The 23,253-nt window shown below is 39.7% G+C and overlaps 3 protein-coding genes across 3 annotated transcripts; all 3 read left to right on the top strand.

Annotated features, from left to right (window-relative positions):
- The first annotated feature begins 232 nt into the window (after window positions 1-232).
- LOC131932391 (beta-1,3-galactosyl-O-glycosyl-glycoprotein beta-1,6-N-acetylglucosaminyltransferase-like) lies at window positions 233-13,893 on the top strand. Its single transcript, XM_059289320.1, has 5 exons — window positions 233-977; window positions 4,301-4,384; window positions 11,128-11,267; window positions 12,083-12,190; window positions 12,921-13,893. The coding sequence occupies exons 1-5, from the start codon at window positions 298-300 to the stop codon at window positions 13,109-13,111; spliced, it is 1,203 nt and encodes a 400-aa protein (XP_059145303.1). The 5' UTR covers window positions 233-297; the 3' UTR covers window positions 13,112-13,893.
- Window positions 13,894-16,107: 2,214 nt separating this feature from the next.
- LOC131932388 (uncharacterized protein in mobD 3'region-like) lies at window positions 16,108-16,972 on the top strand. The gene is made up of 2 exons (XM_059289314.1): window positions 16,108-16,114; window positions 16,413-16,972. Exons 1-2 carry the CDS (start codon window positions 16,108-16,110, stop codon window positions 16,970-16,972), a joined length of 567 nt encoding a protein of 188 aa, XP_059145297.1.
- On the top strand, window positions 16,327-22,002 carry LOC131932389 (beta-1,3-galactosyl-O-glycosyl-glycoprotein beta-1,6-N-acetylglucosaminyltransferase-like). Its single transcript, XM_059289315.1, has 5 exons — window positions 16,327-17,959; window positions 18,802-18,885; window positions 20,534-20,673; window positions 21,116-21,220; window positions 21,787-22,002. Exons 1-5 carry the CDS (start codon window positions 17,013-17,015, stop codon window positions 21,975-21,977), a joined length of 1,467 nt encoding a protein of 488 aa, XP_059145298.1. The 5' UTR covers window positions 16,327-17,012; the 3' UTR covers window positions 21,978-22,002.
- Window positions 22,003-23,253: the final 1,251 nt, after the last annotated feature.

The raw sequence follows: 23,253 nt of genomic DNA, 5'->3' as shown, positions 1-23,253 counted from the left end.
TTAAAATATGGTTTATTTTGTGTGCAGCTGTATGTTTATTGCAGTGTTTTCGAGTTTTTAAAATATGAATTATTTTGTGCGTAGTTTTATATTCTTATAAATGTAACTATAGGCAGTTCTTAATTGTCACACAAGATTACATTGCGGTTATTTCTGGACATAACATTTCTATGCGCAGATAAATCACATGCCCTGTGTGTGGCATGATTATATAATAAAATGTGCACAAGTTTAGACCTTGTCAACAGACAATTGTGTTCAGGATTTATCTTTTTGTTGTGCTTTGTGCTGTTTGGGATGGTATTTCAAGGTCAAATATGGAACCACGTGACGTTTAAGGTTGTTTCCGGTCTATGGCGAAACAAACAAGATGTGGATTTGGTAGTTAAGGTAGCCGAGCAGCGCCGAGTTCCAGAAATAAACTGTTCGGCGATCTTCGCAGGAGATATCAAAACAACACTAGCAGCAAGGGAGATAACTAAAACAATAAAAGGGGGGATAACTAACGAGTATTACATCAGCGCAACAAAAAACTGCCCACGTTTTATTCAGACACGTGGTTATATAAACTCTACGTTAACAAAAGACGAAGAGGATTTTCCCATCGCGTTTTCTGTTTTAGTATTCAAGGACGCCGAAATGGTGGAGCGACTTCTTCGTGCTATTTATAGACCACAAAACGTTTACTGTATACACGTAGATAAAAAGTCTGGGACGGAATTCTATAAGGCTATCTCCTCCATAGCCGGTTGTTTTAGTAACGTTTTCTTGACGGCCAGAAGAGTGGATGTGCGCTGGGGGACGTACAGTGTGCTGGAGCCGGAGCTGCTGTGTATGCAGGAGCTGTGGAGGTTCAGGAGCTGGAGGTACTTCATCAACCTGACGGGGCAGGAGTTCCCGCTCAGGACAAACTACGAGCTGGTCAAGATCCTGCGGGCGTTTAAGGGGGCGAACAGCATACATGGGACAATTAAACGGTAGGTGCTTTAGGGGAATGGACGATTGAACGGTAGGTGCTTTAGGGGAATGGACGATTGAACGGTAGGTGCTTTAGGGGAATGGACGATTGAACGGTAGGTGATTTAGGCCTTAGGGGAATGGACGGTTGAACGGTAGATGAATTAAGGGAATGGACGATTGAACGGTAGGTGAATAAGGGGAATAGACGATTGAACGTTAGGTGCTTTAGGGGAATGGACGATTAAACGGTAGGTGATTTAGGGGAATGGACGATTAAACGGTAGGTGATTTAGGGTAATGGATGATTGAACGTTAGGTGCTTTAGGGGAATGGACGATTGAACGGTAGGTGATTTAGGGGAATGGACGATTGAACGTTAGGTGCTTTAGGGGAATGGACGATTGAACGGTAGGTGATTTAGGGGAATGGATGATTGAACGTTAGGTGCTTTAGGGGAATGGACGATTGAACGGTAGGTGATTTAGGGGAATGGACGATTGAACGGTAGGTGATTTAGGCCTTAGGGGAATGGACGATTGAACGGTAGATGAATTAAGGGAATGGACGATTGAACGGTAGGTGAATAAGGGGAATAGACGATTGAACGTTAGGTGCTTTAGGGGAATGGACGATTAAACGGTAGGTGATTTAGGGGAATGGACGATTAAACGGTAGGTGATTTAGGGGAATGGATGATTGAACGTTAGGTGCTTTAGGGGAATGGACGATTGAACGGTAGGTGATTTAGGGGAATGGACGATTGAACGTTAGGTGCTTTAGGGGAATGGACGATTGAACGGTAGGTGATTTAGGGGAATGGATGATTGAACGTTAGGTGCTTTAGGGGAATGGACGATTGAACGGTAGGTGATTTAGGGGAATGGACGATTGAACGGTAGGTGATTTAGGCCTTAGGGGAATGGACGATTGAACGGTAGATGAATTAAGGGAATGGACGATTGAACGGTAGGTGAATAAGGGGAATAGACGATTGAACGGTAGGTGCTTTAGGGGAATGGACGATTAAACGGTAGGTGATTTAGGGGAATGGACGATTAAACGGTAGGTGATTTAGGGGAATGGACGATTGAACGGTAGGTGATTTAGGGGAATGGACGATTAAACGGTAGGTGATTTAGGGGAATGGACGATTGAACGGTAGGTGATTTAGGGGAATGGACGATTGAACGGTAGGTAATTTAGGGGAATGGACGATTGAACGGTAGGTAATTTAGGGGATTGGACGATTGAACGGTAGGTGATTTAGGGGAATGGACGATTAAACGGCAGGTGATTTAGGGGAATGGACGATTAAACGGTAGGTGATTTAGGGGAATGGACGATTAAACGGTAGGTGATTTAGGGGAATGGATGATTGAACGTTAGGTGCTTTAGGGGAATGGACGATTGAACGGTAGGTGATTTAGGGGAATGGACGATTGAACGTTAGGTGCTTTAGGGGAATGGACGATTGAACGGTAGGTGATTTAGGGGAATGGATGATTGAACGTTAGGTGCTTTAGGGGAATGGACGATTGAACGGTAGGTGATTTAGGGGAATGGACGATTGAACGGTAGGTGATTTAGGCCTTAGGGGAATGGACGATTGAACGGTAGATGAATTAAGGGAATGGACGATTGAACGGTAGGTGAATAAGGGGAATAGACGATTGAACGGTAGGTGCTTTAGGGGAATGGACGATTAAACGGTAGGTGATTTAGGGGAATGGACGATTAAACGGTAGGTGATTTAGGGGAATGGACGATTGAACGGTAGGTGATTTAGGGGAATGGACGATTAAACGGTAGGTGATTTAGGGGAATGGACGATTGAACGGTAGGTGATTTAGGGGAATGGACGATTGAACGGTAGGTAATTTAGGGGAATGGACGATTGAACGGTAGGTAATTTAGGGGATTGGACGATTGAACGGTAGGTGATTTAGGGGAATGGACGATTAAACGGCAGGTGATTTAGGGGAATGGACGATTAAACGGTAGGTGCTTTAGAGGAGGGACAATTTAAGTAAAGGTGTTTTAAGGGAACGGATGATTAATTGTTAAGGTGCTTTAGGGGAGGGACGGTAGGCTTATTTAGAGGGACAATTTAACAGCAGGTGCTTAAGTGGAAGGGTAAATTAAATAGTAATTTCTTTGGATGATAGAATTCCAATTAACTGCGTTTTTTAATAGTACATACTTGTTTTTTGATTTACGAGAGAGTATAATTTACTATCGATGCTAGTAGGCCGAAATGGTAGTTGGTGTTCCAAGGCTACGTTCTAGAACTTTCTATTTATCACAGAGTGGGTGAACACTGTCAAATATTGTGTGCATAATCTCAAAATTAGGTTTTCCGCTAACCGCTAAACGAATCGATGACTGTTTTTTTTTTTGCTCTTTGAATACATAACATGCGACGAATTTTAATTTCTAAGTGTAAAGCTGTTGCCAACAGAGATGTAAAAGAAGAGTTTAAGCCTTGAATCATTCAATAAAAGTATGGTACAATATTCAGTGGAGACTTTGACACGAATATTGCATCACGTGATCTACAGTTGTGTATTGCTTACGTAGATATTTTTACAGCCCTTTCTTTTTGCATTTTAAAATATTACCCAATCGTTTTTGTCTTGTATACTTTACGAGTATTACTACCTTTGTTATACACTTATACTACAAGAAAATAATTATTCAGCACCAGATTAATCCAAATTATGACAGTCATGAAATACAACTGAAAATGCTCATGTAAGTCATAAATAGCCGAATAAGCTAATAAATAAATTGTATCTATCAGTATGCTCTTTGTATGAATGGCGTCCTTCCTTTTATACATCTATATATATAATTCTATTCTTGGAGACCCTAGAAAACACCAAGCTGTAAGCGCGCCTCCTACCAGCCCCCTCTCTTCCTCTATACTCTATAGGCATATCGCTACCACCCCCACCCCTACATGGTCTGGTGAGCTGTGGTTCACGCTAAATGTTTACAATCGTAGAGCCGGGTTTAGTGACAGCTATTAGGGGCATATAATTTAGTTTGAAACGATTTTAAACTTAGGGTAGGTAACTAAGAGGAGGCTGCTTTCACAGGGGGGGGGGGGGCAGCATTCAAATAATGAGTTACTGAAAAGAAGAAAATAAAACAACTAAATAGCGGCGTATAATTCGTCGCGGGTCGCGGGTCGGCTCGTATTATATAATTACGCCATACTTACACTTTTTCTGATCACCACTATACATTTTACCTTCCATAAGATTATTATCTTTAGCTTCTTGTTTGTTTAATTGATTTTTTTATAGATTCACAATTAAATAACTGATTTGATTTTCAGCGCCAATGTTGAAAGATGGGGAAATTTGGCTCCACCCCTGGGGATTCGTGCAGTTAAAGGTTCAGTCCACATCGCTGCAAACAGGTAGTTTTAGAGACATCTGTTTTACCTGTATTTTAATATAAACATGTAGCTTTAGAGACATCAGTTTTTCCCTGTATTTTAATATAAACAGGTAGTTGTTTTCCCTGTATTTTAATACAAATTAGTAGTTTTAGTTTTTATCTGTATTTTATCTGTATTCAAACAGTTTTCCAGCCATTTTTATTTACCTGTAATTTAATACTAACATGAAGTTTTGGAGCCATCTTTGTTTACCTATAATTTATTACAAACAGATAGTATTGGAGCCATCTCTATTTACCTGTAATTTAATACTAACATGACGTTTTGGAACTATCTTTATTTATCTGTATTTCAATACAAACAAGTAGTTTTTGAGACATCTGTATTTATCTGTATCATTACAGAAACGAGTAATCTTTAAACCTCTCCTGTTTACAAGTAATATGACAGTTTTAAAACGACTACTACATATACACATGTATTAGGTTTACTATGGTATATATTTAATCATTGCAACAACAAACTTTAAACAGTCGATATTGATCAGATTATGTTAATCGGCTTTAGGGAACCTGCGCTCCTAGTGTTGTATAATGTTTAGATGATCGCCTTTTTAACACTTCAGTAATAACCGCTATATATATATATATATATATATATATATATATATATATATATATATATATATATATATATATATATATATATATATATATATATATATATATATATATATATATATAATATCTGCGTACTTTTTAAATAATTGGAGCCACTCTAGCGCACGCGACCCTCTTTCACATTAATTCCAAATTTTCTACCGATAAATTACTGCCATTTAATGTATGGTTAGGCCTAGCTCTTCTTTGTCATCTGCTAAATAAAAACTCAGTACTCGGTGTTTTTCTAGGAACAGTCTGTCCGGGTTAGTGTCGATTGTTTTAGATTTGGTTGGCATGTCACAAGAACATGTCGAAAGTTTATATTGAAAAAATGATGAAATACGTCATACCGATCCAACGTTGTTTAGTACTTGGTGAAGACTAGAACTAATCTAACTTGCTTTACAAAGTAAGTAAATTAGAATGACTTAAGTTAACATAGGCCCTACAGAACGGATAATGAAGATTTCACTGTACCCAAATATATAAATATAATGCTCTTTATAGTTTAAAAAATTGACGATTATATTTTCATAAAAAATAAAAAGGAAATCTATCTAAAATAAATTGAAAGGAATGTTGCCGGGTGTTAAAATAAGCCAACCAGAAACAATAAACGTGCTTATATTATTTCTTAGGTTGTTGTTAAGTCAACAACACTCACGATCTTCTATAAAATCATTACTCAGCTCCTTTAATCCCGATTAAGCTGTTGGACTAATCCGTTAATCTTTAAACGCTGAACCATAACACGCGTTGAAAGTTGACGTATTTCACATGTGGATACGTGTCAACAAGACAGTGTACTTTCATAATTGGTGTCAGTGTTTTGCGAATTTACATTTTTAAAAGATGTTTTCTACATTTTAAGGTGTGTTAGAGATGGTCAGTTAGGTAGACATGTGTTAGAGATGGTCAGTTAGACAGGTGTTAGAGATGGTCAGTTAGGTAGACAGGTGTTAGAGATGGTCAGTTAGACAGGTGTTAGAGATGGTCAGTTAGGTAGACAGGTGTTAGAGATGGTCAGTTGGACAGGTGTTAGAGATGGTCAGTTAGGTAGACAGGTGTTAGAGATGGTCAGTTAGACAGGTGTTAGAGATGGTCAGTTAGGTAGACAGGTGTTAGAGATGGTCAGTTAGGTAGACAGGTGTTAGAGATGGTCAGTTAGACAGGTGTTAGAGATGGTCAGTTAGACAGGTGTTAGAGATGGTCAGTTAGGTAGACAGGTGTTAGAGATGGTCAGTTAGACAGGTGTTAGAGATGGTCAGTTAGACAGGTGTTAGAGATGATCAGTTAGACAGGTGTTAGAGATGGTCAGTTAGGTAGACAGGTGTTAGAGATGGTCAGTTAGGTAGACAGGTGTTAGAGATGGTCAGTTAGGTAGACAGGTGTTAGAGATGGTCAGTTAGGTAGACAGGTGTTAGAGATGGTCAGTTAGATAGACAGGTGTTAGAGATGGTCAGTTAGACAGGTGTTAGAGATGGTCAGTTAGGTAGACAGGTGTTAGAGATGGTCAGTTAGGTAGACAGGTGTTAGAGATGGTAAGTTAGGTAGACAGGTGTTAGAGATGGTCAGTTAGGTAGACAGGTGTTAGAGATGGTCAGTTAGGTAGACAGGTGTTAGAGATGGTCAGTTAGACAGGTGTTAGAGATGGTCAGTTAGGTAGACAGGTGTTAGAGATGGTCAGTTAGGTAGACAGGTGTTAGAGGTTGTCAGTTAGACATGTGTTAGAGATGGTCATTTAGGTAGACAGGTGTTAGAGATGGTCAGTTAGGTAGACAGGTGTTAGAGATGGTCAGTTAGACAGGTGTTAGAGATGGTCAGTTAGGTAGACAGGTGTTAGAGATGGTCAGTTAGGTAGACAGGTGTTAGAGATGGTCAGTTAGATAGACAGATGTTAGAGATGGTCAGTTAGACAGGTGTTAGAGATGGTCAGTTAGGTAGACAGGTGTTAGAGATGGTCAGTTAGACAGGTGTTAGAGATGGTCAGTTAGGTAGACAGGTGTTAGAGATGGTCAGTTAGGTAGACAGGTGTTAGAGATGGTCAGTTAGATAGACAGGTGTTAGAGATGGTCAGTTAGACAGGTGTTAGAGATGGTCAGTTAGTTAGACAGGTGTTAGAGATAGTCAGTTAGGTAGACAGGTGTTAGAGATGGTCAGTTAGGTAGACAGGTGTTAGAGATGGTCAGTTAGGTAGACAGGTGTTAGAGATGGTCGGTTAGACATGTGTTAGAGATGGTCAGTTAGGTAGACAGGTGTTAGAGATGGTCAGTTAGGTAGACAGGTGTTAGAGATGGTCATTTAGGTAGACAGGTGTTAGAGATGGTCAGTTAGATAGACAGGTGTTAGAGATGGTCGGTTAGACAGGTGTTAGAGATGGTCAGTTAGGTAGACAGGTGTTAGAGGTTGTCAGTTAGACAGGTGTTAGAGATGGTCGGTTAGGTAGACAGGTGTTAGAGATGGTCAGTTAGACATGTGTTAGAGATGGTCAGTTAGGTAGACAGGTGTTAGAGATGGTCAGTTAGGTAGACAGGTGTTAGAGATGGTCAGTTAGATAGACAGGTGTTAGAGATGGTCAGTTAGATAGACAGGTGTTAGAGATGGTCAGTTAGATAGACAGGTGTTAGAGATGGTCAGTTAGATAGACAGGTGTTAGAGATGGTCAGTTAGATAGACAGGTGTTAGAGATGGTCAGTTAGATAGACAGGTGTTAGAGATGGTCAGTTAGACAGGTGTTAGAGATGGTCAGTTAGACAGGTGTTAGAGATGGTGAGTTAGGTAGACAGGTGTTAGAGATGGTCAGTTAGACAGGTGTTAGAGATGGTCAGTTAGGTAGACAGGTGTTAGAGATGGTCAGTTAGATAGACAGGTGTTAGAGATGGTCAGTTAGATAGACAGGTGTTAGAGATGGTCAGTTAGATAGACAGGTGTTAGAGATGGTCAGTTAGATAGACAGGTGTTAGAGATGGTCAGTTAGACAGGTGTTAGAGATGGTGAGTTAGGTAGACAGGTGCTAGAGATTGTCAGTTAGACAGGTGTTAGAGATGGTCAGTTAGGTAGACAGGTGTTAGAGATGGTCAGTTAGATAGACAGATGTTAGAGATGGTCAGTTAGACAGGTGTTAGAGATGGTCAGTTAGGTAGACAGGTGTTAGAGATGGTCAGTTAGACAGGTGTTAGAGATGGTCAGTTAGGTAGACAGGTGTTAGAGATGGTCAGTTAGACAGGTGTTAGAGATGGTCAGTTAGGTAGACATGTTAGAGATGGTTAGTTAGGTAGACAGGTGTTAGAGATGGTCAGTTAGGTAGACAAGTGTTAGAGATGGTCAGTTAGACAGGTGTTAGAGATGGTCAGTTAGACAGGTGTTAGAGATGGTTAGTTAGGTAGACAGGTGTTAGAGATGGTCAGTTAGACAGGTGTTAGAGATGGTCGGTTAGGTAGACAGGTGTTAGAGATGGTCAGTTAGACAGGTGTTAGAGATGGTCAGTTAGGTAGACAGGTGTTAGAGATGGTCAGTTAGACAGGTGTTAGAGATGGTCAGTTAGGTAGACAGGTGTTAGAGATGGTCAGTTAGGTAGACAGGTGTTAGAGATGGTCAGTTAGACAGGTGTTAGAGATGGTCAGTTAGGTAGACAGGTGTTAGAGATGGTCAGTTAGGTAGACAGGTGTTAGAGATGGTCAGTTAGACAGGTGTTAGAGATGGTCAGTTAGGTAGACAGGTGTTAGAGATGGTCAGTTAGGTAGACAGGTGTTAGAGATGGTCAGTTAGGTAGACAGGTGTTAGAGATGGTCAGTTAGGTAGACAGGTGTTAGAGATGGTCAGTTAGTTAGACAGGTGTTAGAGATGGTCAGTTAGTTAGACAGGTGTTAGAGATGGTCAGTTAGGTAGATAGGTGTTAGAGATGGTCAGTTAGGTAGACAGGTGTTAGAGATGGTCAGTTAGGTAGACAGGTGTTAGAGATGGTCAGTTAGACAGGTGTTAGAGATGGTCGGTTAGGTAGACAGGTGTTAGAGATGGTCAGTTAGACAGGTGTTAGAGATGGTCAGTTAGGTAGACAGGCGTTAGAGATGGTCAGTTAGACAGGTGTTAGAGATGGTCAGTTAGGTAGACAGGTGTTAGAGATGGTCAGTTAGACAGGTGTTAGAGATGGTCAGTTAGGTAGACAGATGTTAGAGATGGTCAGTTAGACAGGTGTTAGAGATGGTCAGTTAGACAGGTGTTAGAGATGGTCGGTTAGATAGACAGGTGTTAGAGATGGTCAGTTAGGTAGACAGGTGTTAGAGATGGTCAGTTAGGTAGACAGGCGTTAGAGATGGTCAGTTAGACAGGTGTTAGAGATGGTCGGTTAGATAGACAGGTGTTAGAGATGGTCAGTTAGGTAGACAGGTGTTAGAGATGGTCAGTTAGGTAGACAGGTGTTAGAGATGGTCAGTTAGACAGGTGTTAGAGATGGTCGGTTAGATAGACAGGTGTTAGAGATGGTCAGTTAGGTAGACAGGTGTTAGAGATGGTCAGTTAGGTAGACAGGTGTTAGAGATGGTCAGTTAGGTAGACAGGTGTTAGAGATGGTCAGTTAGGTAGACAGGTGTTAGAGATGGTCAGTTAGACAGGTGTTAGAGATGGTCAGTTAGACAGGTGTTAGAGATGGTCAGTCAGTTAGACAGGTGTTAGAGATGGTCGGTTAGATAGACAGGTGTTAGAGATGGTCAGTTAGGTAGACAGGTGTTAGAGATGGTAAGTTAGGTAGACAGGTGTTAGAGATGGTCAGTTAGACAGGTGTTAGAGATGGTCAGTTAGGTAGATAGGTGTTAGAGATGGTCAGTTAGACAGGTGTTAGAGATGGTCAGTTAGGTAGACAGGTGTTAGAGATGGTCAGTTAGACAGGTGTTAGAGATGGTCAGTTAGGTAGACAGGTGTTAGAGATGGTCAGTTAGACAGGTGTTAGAGATGGTCGGTTAGATAGACAGGTGTTAGAGATGGTCAGTTAGACAGGTGTTAGAGATGGTAAGTTAGGTAGACAGGTGTTAGAGATGGTCAGTTAGACAGGTGTTAGAGATGGTCAGTTAGACAGGTGTTAGAGATGGTCGGTTAGATAGACAGGTGTTAGAGATGGTCGGTTAGATAGACAGGTGTTAGAGATGGTCAGTTAGACAGGTGTTAGAGATGGTAAGTTAGGTAGACAGGTGTTAGAGATGGTCAGTTAGACAGGTGTTAGAGATGGTCAGTTAGGTAGACAGGTGTTAGAGATGGTCAGTTAGGTAGACAGGTGTTAGAGATGGTCAGTTAGACAGGTGTTAGAGATGGTCAGTTAGGTAGACAGGTGTTAGAGATGGTCAGTTAGACAGGTGTTAGAGATGGTCAGTTAGGTAGACAGGTGTTAGAGATGGTCAGTTAGGTAGACAGGTGTTAGAGATGGTCAGTTAGGTAGACAGGTGTTAGAGATGGTCAGTTAGGTAGACAGGTGTTAGAAATGGTCAGATGAGTAGACAATAGGGACTAGGGTTCAGTCGCTTGAAACATACAGATGTGGTGCAAATAATTCTACCCTACAGAATTTCTGATTGTTAAACGGACAAAACATTGTTGTGTAGATAACAGATGTATACAGAGTTGAAACCACGTTTAAAAATATGACACGAATAAATCAAAACAAGTGTTAAAAGCTTGACATCAACTAATTAGGCCGTTGAGATGGATACATATTAATGACCACCTTCCGTTAACGCAGACTAGTTTTGTTAAGGTTATTCGTTGTAATGTCCTCGGAGCTGTAAGTTTTATAATTAGAAACACATGAGCAACATAGCAGATTTTTTTTATAAATGTAATAAAAAAAACAGTTATATTGATATTTCTACTATTATCTAGGGTTGAAATTTTCCTTATCGTAAATTGTTCTTCAGTTGTAAACATTGTCAATTTTATTTTTAATTATTAATCTCCTTTTCGTACATGCCTGTCTGTAATAAAAATTGTAAATGTGTTCATTTTGTCTGAAATGGGATTTTGTTTTGTTGTTTCTTTGAATAGATTAATTTTATTCGTCTGAAGAGATTTTTTCCTGTTTAAATTAAACAGACTTTATCTTTGTCTGGTCAGACATTTTGTTGATTACATTCTGCACAACTCGACGGCCGAGGCTTTCCTCAACTGGACCAAGAGGACACGAGTCCCTGATGAAACATTTTTCGCTAGCCTCAACTACAACCCCCAGTTGGGGATCAAGGGGTCGTTTACAGGTCAATTACGACAAACAGTTGGGGTCGGGGCGAGGGGTGGGGTATAAAAGATTATTTACAAGTCAGAGGGATCAGGGGGGGGGGGGTGAGGTATACAAGATTATTTACAAGTCAGAGGAATCGGGGGGGGGGGGGGGTATAAAAGATTATTTACAAGTCAGAGGGATCAGGGGGGTGAGGTATACAAGATTATTTACAAGTCAGAGGAATCGGGGGGGGGGGGGAGGGTCATAAAAGATTATTTACAAGTCAGAGGAATCGGGGGGGGGGGGGTATAAAAGATTATTTACAAGTCAGAGGGATCAGGGGGGGTGAGGTATACAAGATTATTTACAAGTCAGAGGAATCGGGGGGGGGGGGAGGGTTATAAAAGATTATTTACAAGTCAGAGTGATGAGGTATCCGCCTAAAGCCAGAACAGTGATTTGCAGCCTCTCACCAAATATATTTGAACGATTGCCTGCTAGCCTGAAGGTCTAGAGTTCGGATCTCGGTTTGGACTTGTGACTGTATCACGTCACTGCGTCCACTCAGCTCTGATGGGTACCTGAAAGCTTGGGTAAAGTAAAGGCGGCTGGGCATAGTGCTGACCACACCATCCCTTCGTCAAGAAACATGTGAACTCTGCTTCATCTGCCATGTGGATAGTTTAGTAGAAAATAGGAATTTTATTTACCTAATTAATTTATTTGTTGTCAAAGGGTTTATTGAATAAATAGAGCGACAAAAGCCATGATGTACTGTTGTAAATTGTGACAACAATTCTACATTACCTGTAATGTTGATGTCAAACCGAGCTGTGACTTGTTCATCAGGTGAGCCAGACGATTTGCAGGTGTTTCTCACGCGCTACAAAATTTGGGCCGACCCATCCAGGTGTGCTGGTAAACGTTTTCAGAGATCTATCTGCATTTTATCGACCGGTGAGTTCATTGATTTACTTGATTCGGCACTAAGTACGTCTCAGTTTGCTAGCACATGTAATACATTGTGATATTCATCCATTAATTATAATATAATTAGCTAGGGCTACTACTGTTGAGGTGTATTGGCTAGTCATACATGTATGTTTTGTTAATCATTTCAGGAATTGGCTAAAGAGATTGTTGATTCATTAATTCATTCACCTCTCTCTCTCTCTCTCTCTCTCTCTCTCTCTCTCTCTCTCTCTGGTTGTGTCTTCTTTTCTCTTATACGGGCATTGTAATATTATTCATACCTATTTTCCAAGTCGACTTACATCCTTTTGACCAGGCTAAATAAATCTTACTTCCCAAAGCGAGGCTAAAGAACCATGACTCATTCTTACTTTTCAAAGCTAAGCAAAAAACTATAGTGTATTCTTCCATTCTAGAGTTTCTTCCAGGCATCTCTTCGGGGGGGGGGGGGGCATAACCCGAAAAAATTCTACCGCCCCCCCCCCCCTTCAAACGAAATGAAATTTATATAATTTATATAGAAAATATATACTTTTGACAGTGTCTGCCCCCCCCCCCCTTTCCAAAGAAAGTCTACCACCCTCCCCCCGAAAATTTCAAGTGCCCCCCCCCCCCCGGAGAATAAAGTCTGGAAGAAACACTGTTCCATTCCTAGACGACATGTATTACCTGGGCCCGGCTAAAGAACTTAATTAATGTGCCTTCATTTTCCCAGGCGACCTGCCCCATCTGGGTGAGACTAAAAAACTGTTCGCCAACAAGTTTTACCTGGAGGCTGATCGTCTGGTCATCGGCTGTCTGGAGGAGAGGCTGTCCAACCGGACACGTGACCAGTACATGGGGCGGGAACAATTTGACGTCACGTTTTACAGCAACCAAACATTCGTCACAGAACAAGTCACGTGATAGCCAAATGTAGACGAGTGAAATGGTTTTGTTGCTATTTTAGCGCAATTTCCATTCTGGAGAATTGCGTTTATTAATTCGTCATTTCTGGGAATGGATGGATGAATGAATGTATGGATGAATGTGTGTCCGGGCTTTAAGTCGTATCTCCTCCTCAACGAAGCAATATCGATGACTAGTTCCAAAGCAATTTAGTTAAGCAAGTTACGAGAATGAGCATAGGCCATAAAAATTCCGGGTTTCTTTCATGTATTTCCCGGAAAAGCCAAAAAACCTCGAAAAAACTCAGTTTTTGGCCCATATCTCGGCAACCAGACCACTTAGCGACTTGAAACATGTACCAATCGATTCCTGCCATAATTTAGAACAATATTGCCGAAGAAAGTTTTCAAAAATATCCTCTCGTTCGGTCACAAATTTTAAAATTACATAAACACCTACAAACCGATCGTTCTTCTAGCTAGAACGCACCCCAGCAATATACGTCAGAGCTATTTTTAGATAACATAAGGAAATTGCGCATAAATGTCACTAGACTTTTTTATTAACTTGTTGTATGTGATTTGGATATGCTTAAACAGGTGTTTTGATCCATACTAATCTTACCTTGGTTTCCTCTTTGATTAGATACGTATGACTAATTTAATTTTCACGGCACTACTAGAAATACGTGTAATACCTTGTTCTTGTACTTAATTTCATGTGATGTATAATATCTGTGTGTTTCCCACTGAGATTGTTAGTTTCACCAGTTTCTTCCAGGCACCTCTTCCTAACTCCGCCTTCGAAGCAAGTCTACCGCCCCCTTTCCCCCCCCCCCCCCCCCCGCTCCCGAACGAAATGGAATTTATATAGAAAATATATACGTTTAACAGTGTCCGCCATCCCCGAAACTTTCAAGTGCCCAAAAAAGTCTTGAAGAAACACTAAGTCACTAAGTTCCACATTCTCAAATCCTTGTAATGTTGTCTTTTTAAACCAGTTGCCTTTTTCAAATGTTATGTATTGTTATGAAGCTAATAAGGGTAAACAATTTAATTGAATGTCGTACCACTTTTTAAAATGACATTATAAAATGTCAAAATGTAACGTGTTGACAAAGCCAAAACAAATATTTTTTAAAATATTTTTTGTGAAATAGCATAATAAATAATGATTTGCAATTTTGTTTTATTTCTCAGTACTTTCTAATGTTTTTAATATATAAATGGAAGGTAACTATCTCAACGTTAATTCTAAATTTTTAGACATAACATTATAATCTCTGATAACACAATAATTAAAAAAAAATTCAAAAGTACAGTGTATGGCGCCAGCAGTAGCTAAGTGTATAGTGTCTGAAAGAAAACAGCAGAGCGCCCCATTAACTATCACTGCATCAATCACAAAGAAAGAACAGACCATTATCCTACTTGAAAGGGTATCCTCTATAATTATTGGCTTATTTCGTCCGTCACGTTCCTAACTCAACAATATTTACCTATATTTTTGTTTAGACATTTATAGCTACCATGATTACCTTGGCAGCAAGATCAGCAAAACGGGAGGCACAGAGGAGGACATACGCGCTAGAGTTAATAGAGCCCGCTGCGCTTTCACAGTCCTGCGACCCATATGGAAAAGTTCGGCCATCACCATTACCACAAAAATTAGGATATTTAGCTCTAATGTCAAGGCAGTTCTGCTGTATGGAGCAGAGACATGGAGAGTCTCCAAGGCAAGCACAGCAAAGATACAGACCTTCATGAATAGATGCCTTAGACAGATACTGAAACTGAGATGGCAGGACAAAGTGTCGAACTTGGAACTATGGAGGAAAGCTAAGCAGGAGCCTATGGGTGTGCAAATAAGAAGGAGGAAGTGGCGCTGGGTGGGTCACACACTGCGAAAGGCTCACACAGATGTTACACGCCAAGCGCTTGAGTGGAACCCCCAGGGAAAGCGGGAGAGAGGGCGCCCAAGACAGACCTGGAGGCGGAGTCTTCTTGAAGAACTGAAGCCAACAGGGATGTCTTGGGAGATGTCAAAATTAATAGCCGAGGATAGGAAGAAATGGAAGGAAATGGTGGAGGCCCTATGCTCCATAAGGAGCAAAGAGGACTAAGTGTGTGTGTGTGAAGCTACCATGATACAAATATGTCTAAAACTGATATTACTTTGTATAATCGAATCGAACATTGTTTTATACATTTTGAAAAATTATTAAATTATAAGTAAATAATCTTTTTTAAAAAATACCATATATATAGCACATTTTCTCATATATAACAAACTTGATATCGGTTAAAGGGAAATTACCCCGAAGAAGAGTTATCTGTATATTATTTATTTGAAGTTTTAGACCCAAAAAAATGTAATGTGGGATTAATAACGCAAATAGACTAAGACCATAATGTCCTTCGACAAAATGGTGCAGAACCTCTCAACTAACTCGCCCTGAATACACGATTCATGTAAGGTATTTTCAATTTTAAAAATAACTATTCTTTTATTATAGGCTACTTTTATTTTTCATAAATTGAAATAACCCTTCTCTTTATTTACTCTTAAACCGAAACCGTCCAAACTAAAGATATATACAGCAAATAATTATGATAGTTTCTTAATACTCCTCCCCGTAGATGTAAAGTTCCCCTTTAAAAACCGGACGGTCTATGAGGCAAGTGAAGTAGAGTACACCTGTTTCTGTGACCTCGGCATATGAAGAAATAGTATGGTCAGCATTATGCTCGGCCACCTTGCGTTAGTTAGGAACTCATCAGGGACTCAGGACAGTCTACTGACTTGAAGCAGTCGAGCTCTGTACTACTAGGTCACTTCTTACCCACTCTCTTAGAAGATTGCATAATTATTTTCTGCTTAATTAAGTAATATTACGACAATTATAAGATGTATATATTTTTATGTATTTGCTAATATGTTTTGTTTGTTTTTATTGAATACTATCTTAATTTGCATCTCACTATATCTAGTTTAGTGGGCAATTATTAACAAACATGGAAAGTGTGTTCTGTTCCCCTATTTGGCCTGTGTTATCCTTTGCGACACTGTCAGTGTGCTGACACATTCGTTAACACGTGTGTCCAATGCTTGCTCATTAAAATATAATCAATTTCTCGATCCATGCGTTAATCGTTAATTACCCATTAATTAACATGTCCGTGTTGACGCGCGGCCTAAACTGAGCAGGTTAACCAGATGTGCGAGGACAAAAAGTTGTTTCAATGTTCGCGAGTTGTTTTTTTTTAATACTTTTTTTATCATAAATGACATTTTATCTTCTATACTGTTGGTTATTCAGGGGCAAGACTGTTGAACTGTGGTATTTCTAATAGTGATTTGTTGAACTTTGGTATTTCTAATGGTAATTTGTTGAACTGTGGTATTTCTAATAGTGATTTGTTGAACTGTGGTATTTCTAATAGTGATTTGTTGAACTGTGGTATTTCTAATAGTGATTTGTTGAACTGTGGTATTTCTAATGGTAATTTGTTGAACTGTGGTATTTCTAATAGTGATTTGTTGAACTGTGGTATTTCTAATGGTAATTTGTTGAACTGTGGTATTTCTAATAGTGATTTGTTGAACTGTGGTATTTCTAATGGTAATTTGTTGAACTGTGGTATTTCTAATAGTGATTTGTTGAACTTTGGTGTTTCTAATGGTAATTTGTTGAACTGTGGTATTTCTAATGATAATTTGTTGAACTGTGGTATTTCTAATGGTGATTTGTTGAACTGTGGTATTTTTATTGGAGATTTGTTGAACTGTGGTAATCCTATTGGTGCTCAACTAGAAATGATGTTGTGTTTAATTGTCTCTGCTGTTTATTTACACCTGTCGAAATATGGAGCTAGTTGAAGGACATCTTTAGAAACGTGTTTAACATTTTGTTTTGAATATGAAGTATATGAGTAAAGTAGTTATCCACTTGGGTGTGTACTTCATCGTACTTTGGTGTGTTTATTGGTGCCTTATAGGTCAAATAATGGAGGGGCAGGATATAAATAGACACGAACGTCATAATGGACCGGGACGGGAGAGTCAGGGTGAAAATACAGGGGAAAGTCGGGATAAAAATACAGGGGAAAGTCGGGACAGAAATATAGGAGAAAGTCAAGATAAAAATATAGGGGATGGTCAGGATAAACACACAGAGAAAACTCAGGATAAAAATAGAGAGGAAAGTGAAGATAAAAACAACGAAACTTCAGCGTTGCTAGAAAACAGGTTAACACCAGCCCAACAAATGCTTGGAGGAGTTGCTGTTCAGTACAAAGTTGGTGTTGCAGATTGTCGTGAGGCCTTCTCCAGGCAATTTGATTTTAACGAAGTTAACCTTTTGAATAGTAAACTTTCAGGTTCGTACTTGGGCAACAAATTTTACAAACAGGCCACGAAAAATTGTTCGTATTTTATACAATCTCGAGGTTATATAACCCATCATTTATCAGAAGATGAACGGAATTTCCCGATTGCTTATTCTATTTTGGTTTTCAAAAACGCCGAAATGGCGGAGAGGCTTCTCCGGGCTATTTATAGACCGCAGAATTACTACTGCATCCACGTTGATAAAAAGTCCCCTCGTCCGTTTTACGAGGCGATGGTTGGTATAGCCGGTTGTTTTAGTAACGTTTTCTTGACGGCCAGAAGAGTGGATGTGCGCTGGGGGACGTACAGTGTGCTGGAGCCGGAGCTGCTGTGTATGCAGGAGCTGTGGAGGTTCAGGAGCTGGAGGTACTTCATCAACCTGACGGGGCAGGAGTTCCCGCTCAGGACAAACTACGAGCTGGTCAAGATCCTGCGGGCGTTGAATGGGAGTAATGACGTCACGGGCTCGCTGAAACAGTAAGGCAACATTCATGTCGTGAGATATTTTTGTGCAGTTCGGTACCGTGTAATGTGGCGTTGGTCGATCTTTTATTTGTTAAGCTTTAGATTTTTTGTGATCTTGAAAGTAACTATCACAATGGATCAATGGTTACAATAGATCAATGAAACAGGAAATAATAAAGGTTACCCGAGGCTACTTAAACTTCTCATATAACGTTTTCAAATGTTGCGGTTTTCTCACGTGAGCATCTCGTTTAGTGTTAGGAGACGATAATTGATACGTGATCGTATGATTGTTGATGCAAATATCCCGAGTTAAGACCCCCGGGCAAGTATTCTCTTTAGCTTGAGACAGCAACCCTTATAAGGGGAGTAAACTCTAAAATCAAACAGCTGCTGCTAGATCATCTTTGGTGAACTAAAACAAATGAAATATATTTTAAAAAGCAGCATGAAATACTTAATTACCGAGCATGAAATCCCTCTGGAATGTCAACAAGAACGATGAAAGAATGTTTTGTGATTTTTTTTTTTCATTGTTATCTTCATCTTCTGTTAGTTTTAGTTTTAATGGTTCAGGATTACATTTGATGTAAAGTGTTTTCCGAGTTAGACAGGCTTATATTAGATGTTGAAAGTAATATTTTCATTATCTTTATTCAACAATGTAACATTGGTTAGTTATGTCAATAATGTATAGGAACAATTCTAACATTTGCTACATTTTCAACACTTTTATTCTTACAATTAAAGACAATTTTAGATAAGTTAATTTAGTCTATACTGTAATGATACAATTTTGGATAGGTTTAGTATGTCTATACTGTAATGATACAACTATACCATTTGCTACCCAGCAACTTCACCAAGCGATGGAGGGGTACTAAACCACCACATGGTATTCGTCCAGTCAAGGGCTCGGTACATATAACTGTAAACAGGTAAGCTGAGATGGGAATGTGTAACATCTAGACTACCAAACGCTTACAGGTAAGTTCAGGTGGGGCTATATAACACATATACTACGAAACAACATAGACCATTGTTATAAATTTCACCCAATTATTGTATGTAACAAAAAGATAATTAATTTTACGATCAATGCTTCGTGTAAGAAAGTTCAGATGGAGCAGAGTTATGAGTTTCTTTAATCATTGTGTACATGACTTGATTATCACAGTTTTGTCAATTATTACATTTTGAAATAAATCAATTAGTCTGTAAAAGTCAAGTGTTAAAAATAATTATTGCAACAGACACAGACACACAAACACACAGACACACAAACACACAGACACACAAACACACAGACACACAAACAAACACACAGACACGCAAACAAACACACAGACACACAAACACACAGACACACAAACACAGACACACAAACACACAGACACACAAACAAACACACAGACACACACACACATAAAAGTAGTACTACCCAGTAGGGTCAACATCTACCTCGTATAATGCCTCAGATTTCCTACCGACGGCCAGGCCTATGATACAGCGCATGCGCGTATTTTTAATAACACTACAATTTAAGCCTCATTGATCATTTTTTGTGATGCAAACATATAGATCTAGTGAATACTTTATGAAACATTCTGATAGAAACATATAGATTTAGTACATACTTAATGAAACAGTCAGATACAAACATATAGATCTAGTACACACTTTATGAAACATTCTGATACACACATATAGATCTAGTGCAGGGGTCGGCAACCTGCGGCTCGCGAGCCGCATGCGGCTCTTTTGATGTCAAGATGCGGCTCTTCAGCTCCTTGCACAAATATTAAAAGTTACATTATTTCATTTTCAAAACTCGCAGCGAATATTATACTGTAAAGAAACTCAACTTTAAACAGGATTAAAACACTCATCAGATAACAGTGAGAATAGGTGCAGTAGAAAGTGTACGGACAGCTGACAGTAGCCGTGCTGCGACCCGCTCCGTGGCAAGAATTCAATGCTTGCCACTGCATTTCCCTATCTGTCAGTAATAATTAATTTGACCTGAGTGACGTAGTTTTTTTTTTGGTTATTAGCTTCCTACGGTAGAGTTTACCCTGCATTCAGTGAGGTGGAAGATAAGTCTAGTGAGAACCAAAGGACAGACGCGACCGATACACGGGAATCAAACCAAAACAGCCGGAATTTGTCATCCGTCAAGAAAGAAAAAGAAAAAGTTAACATCTTCTAAAGTTGATTTCGATAGTCATATACTTATATTATTTGATTACTAAGGTTAATATTCTGCCAAAACATGTATGTTTTTATATGAATACATATTATTTCATATTAAATGGTATTTTTTAAAAATAACATTTACAATGTATGTACCTAATCGTGATCAAATACCAAATATTGAAAAACAAATGTTAGTGGCTCTTTAAAAACTGGGAAATTTTGAAATAGTAACATTTGGCTCTTCCGTCTCAAAAGGTTGCCGACCCCTGATCTAGTGAATACTTTAAGAAACAGTAGCACTTTGCTAAAATACATTGAAAAACCAATAATTAGAAAATAACATGAGTTGCTTCCCTTTGAATAAACCACAGATTTATCTCCCCTCACCAGACATTTTGTTGACTATATCCTCCACAACGAGACAGCCCGAGACCTGCTCAACTGGACCAGACACACGGACCTGCCGGACGAGACGTTCTTTGCTACACTCAACTTCAACCCCCAGCTGGGCATTAGGGGAACTTTCAATGGTAGGTTGGTTCAGTGGTAGCTTGGTTCAGTGGTAACATGGTTCAGTGGTAACATGGTTCAGTGGTAACTTGGTTCGGTGGTAACATGGTTCAATGGTAACTTAGTTCAGTGGTAATATGGTTCAATAGTAATTTGGTTCAGTGGTATTTTAGTTTGTAACTTGATGGGTAAGTTGATTCTGTGATAACTTGGTTCAATGGTAACTTGGTTCAGTGGTATTTTAGTTGGTAACTTGGTTTAGTGGTAACATGGTTCAATGGTAAATTGATTCAGTGGTAAATTGGTTCATTGGTAACCTAAGATTATCGCCTTACCACTGAGATTATCGCCTGACCCTTGGGATTATTACCTAAATATTTTTAAAAAATCGCCTGATTACTGAGATTATTCCCTGATTACTGAGATTATCCCCTGACTACTGGGATTATCACCTGCCCACAGGTGATCCAGAGACCCGGTCCTACATCAGCCGCTACAAGATCTGGTACAGCAACACAGCAAGATGTGCCTGGCGGTTTGTCAGGAGAGTCTGTGTTCTTACTACGGGTGAGTCTTGTTCTCACATGTCCTGTCCTCACCTGTCCTGTCCTCACCTATCTAGTCCTCACCTGCAGTGGCGTAGCGAGGTCTGGTGTCACCCGGTGCAGCACTTAATGGTGTCACCCAAACTTTCTATTTGCACCCCCCCCCCCCTCAAACTTTCGATTTGCACCCCCCCCCTCAAATTTTTCTCTCTATATTTTACTTGGTGTCACCCCACTAAATGGTGTCACCCGGTGCGGTCCGCACCCCCCCCCCCCCCCCCGCCCCCCTCGCTACGCATCTGCTCACCTGTCCTGTCTTCACCTGTCTTCACCTGTCCTGTCTTCACCTATCTAGTCCTGACTTGTCCTTACCTCTCCTCAACTATCTTATCCTCACCTGTATTCACCTGTTTTCATTTCTACTCTCCTTGATGTTTTAAAAATTGTTGACAAGCGAGATATACTTTCAAGGTAAGTTTTATATCAAGCTTTTAAAACCTTTTTGTCACCAATTATCCAGGTGACTGACCCTCATAGGAAACCCCATTCTAGTTTGAGATAACCATTTTAATTTTTCTATTAATCCAGGTGATCTGCCACTTCTAGAACATTCCAAGCATCTGTTCGCCAACAAATTTTATCTCCACACTGACCGGCTGGTCATCGGCTGTCTGGAGGAGAAGTTGTTCAACACGTCACGTGATCAGGCTCTGGGACTCCTGGAGTTTGATGCAGGGTACTACAGGAGGTTACAGTCTGTCATTAGTCAAGTTGTTTGACTGTCATAAGTAACGTTGTTTGATTGTCAAGTTGTTTGACTGTCATCAGTCAAGTTGTTTGACTGTCATCAGTCAAGTTGTTTGACTGTCATCAGTCAAGTTGTTTGACTGTCATCAGTCAAGTTGTTTGACTGTCATCAGTCAAATTTTTTGAAAGTCTGTCATAAGTCAAGTTGTTTGACTGTCATCAGTCAAGTCGTTTGACTGTCATCAGTCAAGTTGTTTGACTGTCATCAGTCAAGTTGTTTGACTGTCATCAGTCAAGTTGTTTGATTGTCAAGTTGTTTGACTGTCATCAGTCAAGTTGTTTGACTGTCAAGTTGTTTGACTGTCAAGTTGTTTGACTGTCAAGTTGTTTGACTGTCAAGTTGTTTGACTGTCATCAGTCAAATTGTTTGACTGTCAAGTTTTTTGACTGTCAAGTTGTTTGACTGTCAAGTTGTTTGACTGTCATCAGTCAAGTTGTTTGACTGTCAAGTTGTTTGACTGTCAAGCTGTTTGACTGTCATCAGTCAAGTTGTTTGACTGTCATCAGTCAAGTTGTTTGACTGTCATCAGTCAAGTTGTTTGACTGTCATCAGTCAAGTTGTTTGACTGTCATCAGTCAAGTTGTTTGACTGTCATCAGTCAAGTTGTTTGACTGTCATCAGTCAAGTTGTTTGATTGTCAAGTTGTTTGACTGTCATCAGTCAAGTTGTTTGACTGTCATCAGTCAAGTTGTTTGATTGTCAAGTTGTTTGACTGTCATCAGTCAAGTTGTTTGACTGTTATTAGTCAAGTTGTTTGACTGTCATCAGGCAAGTTGACTGTCATCAGTCAAGATGTCCATTCCCTTACTATGACGTCAAAGATGTCCCACCTTGTTATAATGGACGAATAGGTGTGTATTGACGGGACATCAGTAATTGTATTACGTAGTGCGATTGTGTTTTGTCAAAATAATGAGGAATATATATGAATATGAATATTTGTGTGAATCTTTATTTCACGGAAGTTATACCTTATGGATTCATTTAGAGTACGGATTTGTGTTGAATCCTTATATTAAATATTTGTAATTAAAATATTTATAGATGTTCATGTTCTGGTGTTTAATTTCGTACCAAACACGTTGCGAGTGTATTACTGGCATACTCACCGTGTCAGCTCTGGTTGTCTGATTGTATGTCGGTCATCATTCAGCTTGAAAGTCAGGTTGTTCAAAAATCTGTTGTAAGTTCAACGTTTTCAAAATCGAAGTTATTTTTTAAGGGTGGTGGATGTTTTTGTCAAAATG

The sequence above is a fragment of the Physella acuta genome, unplaced genomic scaffold, assembly GCF_028476545.2.
Source record: "Physella acuta isolate Inbredline_101_S28 unplaced genomic scaffold, ASM2847654v3 ptg002157l, whole genome shotgun sequence".
Lineage (NCBI taxonomy): Eukaryota > Metazoa > Mollusca > Gastropoda > Physidae > Physella > Physella acuta.
This window is presented reverse-complemented; position numbering and strand designations above follow the sequence as displayed.

Bases quoted from the DNA above. Each gene is read 5' to 3' on its own strand.
- LOC131932391 (XM_059289320.1), top strand. From the start codon at position 298: ATGGTATTTCAAGGTCAAATATGGAACCACGTGACGTTTAAGGTTGTT. The intron at 4,385-11,127 runs GTAGTTTTAGAG...TTGTCTGGTCAG, and splicing joins GTCCACATCGCTGCAAACAG to ACATTTTGTTGATTACATTC. The intron at 12,191-12,920 runs GTGAGTTCATTG...TCATTTTCCCAG, and splicing joins TATCTGCATTTTATCGACCG to GCGACCTGCCCCATCTGGGT.
- LOC131932389 (XM_059289315.1), top strand. From the start codon at position 17,013: ATGAAGTATATGAGTAAAGTAGTTATCCACTTGGGTGTGTACTTCATC. The intron at 17,960-18,801 runs GTAAGGCAACAT...TTTGCTACCCAG, and splicing joins GTCACGGGCTCGCTGAAACA to CAACTTCACCAAGCGATGGA. The intron at 21,221-21,786 runs GTGAGTCTTGTT...CTATTAATCCAG, and splicing joins AGTCTGTGTTCTTACTACGG to GTGATCTGCCACTTCTAGAA.